Source organism: Glycine max, chromosome 13, assembly GCF_000004515.6.
Source record: "Glycine max cultivar Williams 82 chromosome 13, Glycine_max_v4.0, whole genome shotgun sequence".
Lineage (NCBI taxonomy): Eukaryota > Viridiplantae > Streptophyta > Magnoliopsida > Fabales > Fabaceae > Glycine > Glycine max.
This window is the reverse complement of record NC_038249.2, coordinates 44,293,250-44,302,848: the sequence shown is the minus strand read 5'-3', so window position 1 is coordinate 44,302,848 and position 9,599 is coordinate 44,293,250. Positions and strand designations below refer to the sequence as shown.

Genomic DNA, 9,599 nt, shown 5'->3' with positions numbered 1-9,599 from the left:
AAGAGAAAGTGGATTACGACAATAAGGAATATATAGTTTAGCAAAAATAACAAATGTAAAATACTGTTGTTTTTTTTTATAAAATGAACGGATTGGCAAAAAGCACAAGATCGAATGCAAAACACTAAGTCAGTTGTAAAATTAACAATATTGAAATCATTGCCAATTTACATCCTTTTCATGCCAAGGAGTTATAAGATTAATTGGATAGTAAAAGAAAAAAGTGAGATTGTGGGTTCCATTTTCCCCACTAACAAAAAAACAAAAATTAACAACTTATATTTGAGTGCATACCACATAGGTTGGCCCCTAGTCCCCTACAAAACAGGGTGGAGGAGATGAATCTATCCTACCTACAATTTTCCTTGTACATGCGGGAACATAACTTCAACGCGCCCCCTCAAAATTATGTCTAGAAGAAGTTAGAAAAAGAAAATTCTTTTTATCAAGTAGGATTAGACAATGACTCAACAGAAAAAATCCTGTCCATTTTAAGCTTGCTCCTCACATCTTGTATCTCCTTCATTTGTTTCTGCATGGCAAACAAATTCTGTTAAACCATCCAGCCAAGGCATAAGACGTTAGATAAAAAAGATTGAGGCGATGCATTGGCAACACAAAAGAAATATTTTTTTCACCATGCTCCACCTCATATAGTGCATTCCAGCATGCATTGGACTTCTCATAATGCAGTATCCATTCAGTGGCCATCCCGTACTCAATTGTATTGGGTTGGGAGCAATGTGATGTTGATACTGCATTTCTCTATAAAAAAACACACAACACATCATGTAAATCATATTTTCAAATATATGCGTGGGCTGGGGGGAGGGGTAAAGGTAAAATAAATCAATGAATTAGGTGAGTTAGGCTACCATCTCTTGGTGTTGCCTTTGATGCGCAGCTCTGTCAAGGACCAAATGGCCAGTGAATCTTTTTTTCTTGCCAGGCTCACGTAGAGTTCCCTTGATGGCACTGACAATCCTGCAGAAAATTTATAAACAGTATAGATTATGCAGTATAAAATAACTTTGGAGACAAAGTTCAGAAATAAAGGGTTTCCGCTTAAGTAGAAGTAAGACACAGTGTAAGCATTGCAATTTTAGCAACAGACAAGAGGAATATGACTAAGAAATAAAAATGGAAGAAAATGCCATACTACCACACTTGTCTAATCCGGGATCAATTATACAAAATGATGGAGAAATTAACGGAGAAATTAACGAGAATGTCACATGCAACATATAAGTGCAACAACTAAAATGGAGAAAGGCTCAGGGGTTATTTCTGGTCACAAAGTACCTACCAAGCTCAAATGTAAGTTTTATTGTATTGTTTTAAGTCCGGTTATTTTGTATGGTGATGAATGTTGGACTTTAAAGCAACAACACAAGAGAAATGTGAAAGTAATAGAAATGAGAATGTTAAGATGAATGTGTGACCACAGAAAGGAGAGGGAGGCCAAGAAAGACTTTGAAGCAGTTGTCAAAAGATATCTTATGGTAAATAATATTCCAGAAGTTTTGACTTCTAATCAAGCCACAAGGCATTGTGTGACCTCACCTAGTGGGATAAGGCTTTGTTGTTGTATATATTATGCAGTATAATATCATGCCAAGTTTAAAATTCTTTGGAAAATCAAAGCCATCCAATGTCAGATATTTCTTTCTTTCCATTGTAATAACAAATGGTGCAAACAAAAAGAATACATATAGTATGCATTATTTAATCCTTACCCCCGTGATCAACAATAGAATGTTGCCAGGTTCAACTTTTGGTGCAAAATCCCTGTTTTTGTTTTTATCTATCTAACCAAAATGCGAAGAAATATAAACTTAACCATTATTCTATGTTGACTTTCATATTTGGAGATATAGCATTAGTATATCAACGAATTAGAACCTATTGTGTGGTTTGCATCTATCGACATAACTTTCTCTGACCTGGAAATGACACTAATTAAATAGTAAAGCCTTTCAACTCTATAAGATAATCTTTTTAGAAAGTAGTGGGTGTTAGATCACTTAGACACTATCCAAGTTCTTAAATAGAACAAATTATCATTGTAACGATTCATAGAAGTTAGAAGAGAAATTCAACATGAAAAACAAGGCCACAGAGCAATACCTCCCTTCTCCAAGAACAAGGCATCTCTTGTTCAACTGATATATTGCAGATTCAGCTGCATCTTTTGTCTTAAAAATAACTAATGCTCTACCTGTCAGTAGATGAGGAAACACAATCAATGGAGGATCTAAAAGTCACAACATTTATTATGCACAACTGAATTAATATTTCTCATCATGCCAATGAAAGAGCCACAGAAAAAATAACAAAATGGGATTCTTTGATGATTTTAAAGGTAAATCTGTAGCTACCATAGTATTTACTGGAACCTGGGCTCCATTCTATCATCCTTGCCTCAACCCTTGCTTTGAGAGCACACCAAACAAGATCCTGAACAAGAATTGAGGTAAAAGACATTAAGAAACAAAAACACTAGACACAGACCCGATTAATTTAAAATCTAAACTAAAACTTCCTCTTAGGAAGAAGAATAACTCATCTGAAAACTGATTGTCTGGTCACGTCCATTTAAGTTTCAATTTTTATGGTTGTCAAGCCATATATAGCACATCCGCACACAACATATAGGGTATTTTAAATAGGACAATACTTAGAGAACTTGATGTCAAGGGTGTTAGGAACTTGATCAATGTTTTGTCCATTTAACTATGTCATGGGTACTTCTAAAACTATATCAGCACATAGATTATATCAGTCTCAACTAATAGATACGTTTCACTTTTCAATTGTCATGTTATAGAAATTTTACAACTGTTCATGTCTCTGATGACGTTGAAATTTTCATAAAGCTAGTCATAATCTTATAGGGTTGTAATCTTTAAAAGTTCAACGCACAAATAAAGTAGGCAGCAATAATGATTGGATAGATTGCTCACCATAGCATCATCTTAATGCAAGTAAAATATAAAAAACCTCTGTTCAGTAGAAAGTAAACAATCTGTTAGAGAATTTGAAAAGTTGGACCCTGTATACCTCTACTTCAAATGACGTGTAGGATGGATCTAGATTATTCAGTAAAACCAAGGTACCCATCTTTTGAGCTGTCTGCAGTCTTTCATCCCAAGGCTACAAATGAAATTGTTAGAAGGAATCAAGTATAACAATATTATATCCTTATGATAGAAGAATATATTTGCATTTATTCACTCTGGATGAAATTTTTAATCTGTACTATATATATAATCTGCCATATGCAAATATGGTTGAAAGCAGATAAGAACAAAATTTTTATAATGATTAATAAAAAGGAAACTTCACTTCATTCTATTTATTATAAAATATACTTATTTTGTAGCAGTTCAAAAAGAATTGTTTGATCATATTTTAAGATCAAGAATATTTATTACTAGTTAAATCCAAATAAGATTAGCATCGCTTATTTCAAACCAACATAGGCAAGTGCCATGTGCAAACGAACCAAAAAAAAACATTTAAAAGTAGCCACATGCAATTGTTAAAAGAGTGAATTTACATTTGGTTTTATTCAGGTAAGTGAAAATTCTGGCACACTAGAAATTTGGTAAGTTTCCAATCAATATCACAAGGATGTAGACTGGCCACTCAAAGTTAAAAGGATCTTATTTAAGACTTTATTGAAAAACTGATGACTCAATAGGAGAATGACCTAAATGTGATAAACCAAAAAAAAAAATTACGGAAGAGGGCAATCACAATAACAAGCATTTCAAATGGAAAATTAATTTCTCTTAGCTAAGATATCGGGAATTCTTAACCATCAAGCTGCCTGATAATAACAAGAAAAAATTCAAGTTTACAAAAAGATTCTCTACCTGCAGGTAAAAGAGCAAATCTTTAAAAAAGTAACTACAATTTGGCAGATAATTTAAGTCATAGTCATATCTTAAGACCATTGATGGTAGAGTGTGTAGGAAGTCAATTTGTAAATTTACTGGCTGATGGAAAGTGATTTTTTTTCACATCATAATAATACAGATAAAAGCATGTAAAGACAAACATAGTCTGCCCACTATAACTTCAGTACTTTAATCATTAAAAAAAAAGAGAGAGAAATCATCAGTACGCATAAAAAATAACAAAATTAAAAAGCTAAGAAAAACTCTATAGTTTTAGATACAAGATTAAGAAATTATAGATAAAGCAAACCAGTTTAGATCCCAGAGTATAAGGTGTGGAAGTTCTGAAAAAGTAAAAAAACTTCAGCCTATAAAAACTTTCATGTATTACATTACACTATTTTTCTATTTCCAAATCTATGAAGTGCCAACACCACTTGTATTTTAAGTGTCACAATGTCAAGCATGTTTCCGACACCGACACTCGTCTAACATGTGTCAGACACTTCTCATTAAGTATCCAACTAAAAAAATATTTTTTACCTTCTTGGACACTTAAGGCCACACTTCTATACAACTCGACTTGAGCCAACACTTCCATATAGACGAACACAATGATATTACTTAAATCTTTAGAAAATAAAGCTTAAAATATTAAAAATTAATGTCTTTCACCTATTTTCGTGAGACTCATTCCATGAATATTATCTCTTAAATCTTAATATTCTTTTGCGAGACTCATTATCATAAACAGTAGAGACACAACAAGTAAAAAAATATATGTACAAATAGACATGTATTGAGAAAATATAAATTAATAAATAAAAAAACGAACTGATAAACATGCATTAAGCAGAAAAAAAATATGTATTAACTTTTTACTTTGTTTTTCTTTTTCAAATTTTTTAATAAATTGACTTATATTTTTTATGAGGGAGAATTTAAAAAGCTATGGAATTGGAAGGATAAGCAATCACCCACATCAATTTGTCCAATTGGAAACAAGGTTAAACTAAATTCTATAGTGACATCTTCATATTTTTGTCATTGGCAATCCACTAAATTTTTAAATTTCTTTGCCGCAAGTGTATCATCTAAAAATTAATATACACATCAATGCATAATCAGAGAAATTATTACGATGTATTAAATTTAGCACAATAAAAGTGTATTAGCGTGATAAAAACACAGACACAGGTACGACAAAGCATCTTATATTTTGGACATTAGTCATGTCGAAGTGTCAATGTCATGTCTGTCCTTCATAGATCCAAATAAGAAAAAGACTATTTTTTAGATAAACCCAAACCATAAAAATGATCAAAACCTAAACCACGAATTTACAATAAATATAAACTCACCATTTTCTTAAACCACCTTCTTTTTTCCTGCAACAATGAAATCAAGGGTTCGTAAAGGATTAGAACTGTGACAGGAGTCATATATGAAACCACATCTACAAGTTACAAATTAAGAATACTCGCTTTGTTACCATCAAGTTTCTCTTTATCTTGCTTCAGAAGTCAGGTTCTCAAGTTAAATAATTTTTATCAAGAGAAAAAGGGACATTTTACATTTTAGGGACTCCTATCATTGTAGATTTGTAGTCAAAGAATAGACAAGAAAAAAAAGAGAGCTTCAAATCATAATTATGATTATGATGAACCATTCATATTTCAACAATATTCAAAGGTAAATTTTCTCAAGACACCAAACAAGTAGATAAGATGTAGATACCAAACAACCCCCAGTCAGTTGGGCATTCATGTTGGGCCAGTTTCCATAATGAATACAGAAACCAGCCCAGTGTGAATGCTCAGCATGAAAGAACTGACAAGAGCACATCTAGGATTAGACTTTTAAGAACATAAAATATGAGTACAAGACAATCGACATGGAATTTTAGAGACTTACTGCATCTGGCCTTTCAATTACATCAATAACTTTTTTATTTGTTTTGACTCTTTCATCCTGTCTGAGTTCTGCCTTCTTCTCATCAATTTCCTGTTCCTTAGGGGTTTTGCTAATTTGGCCAATGGTTGGCTTCTCTTCTACAATCTTCCTCTTTTTATATGTATAAGAATCTGATGATTGCTTTGGCAAAACATTCTCATAAGTCCTAACTTTAGCTTTATCATTAACTTGACAATGTGAGATAGTACAAGGATTAGTCCTAGTCTTAATCACAATTTTGGGTCTTATATCTGTCCCAACATGCAGATGGTTACTGGTTTTTTCATCCCCATTCCTGTTAAAGAACCGCTCCACTGCAGAACAGTAATCAAGTGAGCTAATGTGAGTCGTAATACTAATTTAAGGCAACTACAGGCTGCTGTGTTAAAAAAAAACAGTAATTTCTCCAGATCAACAAGTCAAATAGTTTCCACATGTGATGTGTACAGTTTAATTTTAATGAAGATGGCATGTAACAAAATACAAGACATGAATAATGACCTCTAATTCCATCAATCTCATTAGTAAATTGATCAATGATTACACCCCTTACAACATCGAAAGTGCAATTGAAAAAGTAGTCTGCTTTCTTTAACTCTATTTCTGATGGCTTAGGATTTCTCTTGTCCTTTGAAGTGCAAATAACACTGCATTTTCGAATAATTGATTCCTGAAAAACAAAATTTTAAATGAAGGAAATAGCATCAACAAACTTCTATAAAATGACAAAGACTCGATTTTCAACTATATCAAATGTTATGTACAACAAAAGTACCATGTAAAACAAAAATGACACTTTAGGCTCTACCCAAAATTTTATAACTGAGCAAAATAGCAAACCAAATTAATAACCGTTTCAAAACTTCAAAAGGGGGAGTCTAGCATTAGCATAACTGCAGGCCAATGCACCTGCTATCATTCTTTTTCTTCCCTTCTAAAGTTCCTCTTAAAATTGATGCCTAGCACTTTAGCTTCCCATATCATAACACACTTTTAGTTTAGCGGCGTTTTATAAATTATAACCAACCAAGTCATGGTGCAGAATGACCATTTTAGCCATTGACAAAAAGATTGCTTCAGAACCATTTTCAACCTACCAAAATAAACTAAGACACATTAACTTTAGAGAGACAAGTTCCTCATTACATGCAACCATCCCACACATTCGGACTCCTTAAACCCCACCTTTAACTAAAATTACTACTCCAAAATATAACATCACACTCACTCAATCTGAATCAATAACTCGATAAGCAATTAATTAGTTAAATTACCAGGTAATTGAAATTGGAAACACCTTTGCCCTCACCAGATGCCAAGAACAACTCATTCCAACACGGCTTATATTGTCCGAGCCAATTACGAATATCGAAGGGCCGGAAAAACCAGACAAGTTTGATCATCTTTTGACGATTTCGTGTCTCGAATATCTTGACAAGCTTGCCAATGGAAGTTTCAACATGGCCGGCAGTGTACAAGTAAACACAATCATACAGAAAATACTGCACACCCTCGTAAACAAAGGACTCATAGTACTGGATGTCTTTATTTTTCCCACCAACACCTCTCTTATCGCCCCACTTGAAATCAATCATTTTTCCAACATTTGCCTCTGATGGTGGTGGGCGTGAGTGTGACATGTTCTAGTCGATCACAGATGCAACCGTAGGTTGGACAAATACCTGAGACAAAGTAAACCAACAAATAAATAAGTCACATAATAATATTTGAAACGATAAAAGCATAAAAAATAGTAACATATAGTAGAGCAAAGTGTGACAGAAAGAAAGAAGAGATAGAAGATGGAAGAAGAAGAGTCGAATAAAATGGGAAACAGAGGAAGTTAGGGATTAGAAAAATAATAACAGAAAGGTAAATGCGGGAAGCATGGGTTTACGAAAGTTGGATAGAGAAGATTAGCGCGGTTTCCCTCACCAAACAAGTGAAAAATGTTGTAACGTATATTCTATAATAGAAAGCTTGACTTCGGTAAGTTAGGAAAAGCTGCTTCCATCACAAGCAATCATGCACCACGACGACGCAGTTAAAAGCAGAAAATGGAATTGGGGTTTTGCGAGCCAGTGATTGTGAAAGGTGGCAGAAGAAGAAGAAGAAAACGACACCGTTCTTGATTCTTCTTCGTTCGTCCGTACAGTCTAGTCTAGGCATGCACCAGGGCATGACCAGTAGTCAATAACCAATACATTTTGAACCTCCTTCACGGCCTTTTCGCGATTCGTTTCCCACTTACCCACTACTACTACTACTATTAACTCTCTCTTTGTGACCCTCATCATTCATCATTTAGTTACCACTCATTTTATAAAATTTATTTCATGAAAAATATAAAATATGTGGTCGGTTAACTTATTTAGTAGGTTTTCTTTTCAATTTTAACTATTTTTTTCAATTAGATCTATGATTGCCTAATTTTTTAAAGAACAAACTCCTCCATCCTAAGTTTATGACTTATTACACTCATTTTTTCTTATTGTTGGATCCTATAGAAAATCTCATCTAATATTTTGTATTTTCATTACATTGACACTCCTTATCCAATAACAATTTTGTTCCTATTAACCTCAAGTGATCATGTGTCATGCATGTCTATTAACCTCAAGTGATAGTGTGTCATGCACATGCGGGTTTAATAAATACTTGGATCAATTTATTTTTATTTTTTTCCTCACACTTTATATTTATTCACAAATGGAACACCGAACATAAAACACCAACACCATAAAATCTCAAACACTAAAAATGGAACATCAACACAATCAATCAATAAATTAACAAGCATCAATTTCTCGAAACACAAAACTAATAACAACATACAAGTCGAACGAGAAGTGGTGTTTCCAGTGATGGACGGATGAGTAACGCGTAAGAACCTACCCTTGGGAGGGGAACAACAACTGGAAACGACTGCTAATACCCTATAGGCTGAGGAGAAAAAGGAGGAATCCGCCCGAGGAGGGGCTCGCGTCTGATTAGCTAGTTGGTGAGGCAATAGCTTACCAAGGCAATGATTAGTAGCTGGTCCAAGAGGATGATCTACCACACTGGGACTGAGACACGGCCCAGACTCTTACGGGAGGCCGCTCTGGGGAATTTTCCGCTATGGGCGAAAGCCTGACGAGCAATGCCGCGTGAAATGAAAAAACACTCAATAGCAAAAAAGAAAATCATACAAAAGACATTAAAAAAAAACCTTTATCAATCCAATAGCAAAATCGTCCCAAAAATTGATGGAAAAAACATTAAAATTAGGGCAAGGGCGCTCTTGTTATATTTTCTATGGACATTGTTATTGAGGGCGATGAGGTTGAAGGAGAGGTGGTAGGTGGAAGGTGTGGTGCAAACGATGGAGGGTGCGGCGCCGTATAGCGTCAAGAGTGTGGATGATACATGAAAGGGTGCGAGCTTTTGAGAATAGGGTTAAGTGAAAGAGATTTTTTGACCTTTCACTAAAAATTAACACGAACAATTAATGGTTTTGGATTAAGGGGTGTAAAAAAATGCATTTTAATGCAAAGGAGATCGGTGTAATAAATCTTAAACATATGAGAGGATGTATAATTTGTTATTTTTAAAAAAAGATATTGAAAGTTTTTAAAGTTTTTGTAAATTATTATTGTTTTTTTAAAGGATAAGTTATTAATGTTAGGAGCTTTATATCATAGAAAAACTAATTTTAAAACTTTTTTTAAGTGAAAAGACCCATTTTTTTACTAAAAAAATGGT

General features: G+C 33.7%; 1 protein-coding gene across 2 annotated transcripts; it reads right to left on the bottom strand.

Annotated features, from left to right (window-relative positions):
- Positions 1-203: 203 nt before the first annotated feature.
- LOC102661815 (protein ANTI-SILENCING 1) lies at positions 204-7,995 on the bottom strand. Of its 2 annotated transcripts, XM_006595088.3 has the most exons (11): positions 7,791-7,995; positions 7,130-7,537; positions 6,357-6,525; positions 5,817-6,169; positions 5,264-5,290; positions 3,061-3,153; positions 2,379-2,457; positions 2,128-2,218; positions 876-984; positions 649-765; positions 204-532 (listed from the first exon to the last, which is right to left on the bottom strand). In XM_006595088.3, exons 2-11 carry the CDS (start codon positions 7,493-7,495, stop codon positions 446-448), a joined length of 1,491 nt encoding a protein of 496 aa, XP_006595151.1. In that variant the 5' UTR covers positions 7,496-7,537; positions 7,791-7,995; the 3' UTR covers positions 204-445. The 2 variants fall into 2 exon arrangements, with proteins under 2 accessions (XP_006595151.1, XP_025981014.1); XM_026125229.2 differs by lacking the exon at positions 7,791-7,995 and having other exon boundaries at positions 7,130-7,638.
- Positions 7,996-9,599: the final 1,604 nt, after the last annotated feature.

Bases quoted from the DNA above. Each gene is read 5' to 3' on its own strand.
- LOC102661815 (XM_006595088.3), bottom strand. From the start codon at position 7,495: ATGTCACACTCACGCCCACCACCATCAGAGGCAAATGTTGGAAAAATG. The intron at 6,526-7,129 runs GTAATTTAACTA...TTTGTTTTTCAG, and splicing joins TTTCCAATTTCAATTACCTG to GAATCAATTATTCGAAAATG. The intron at 533-648 runs GTGGAGCATGGT...TTTGCCATGCAG, and splicing joins GCTGGAATGCACTATATGAG to AAACAAATGAAGGAGATACA.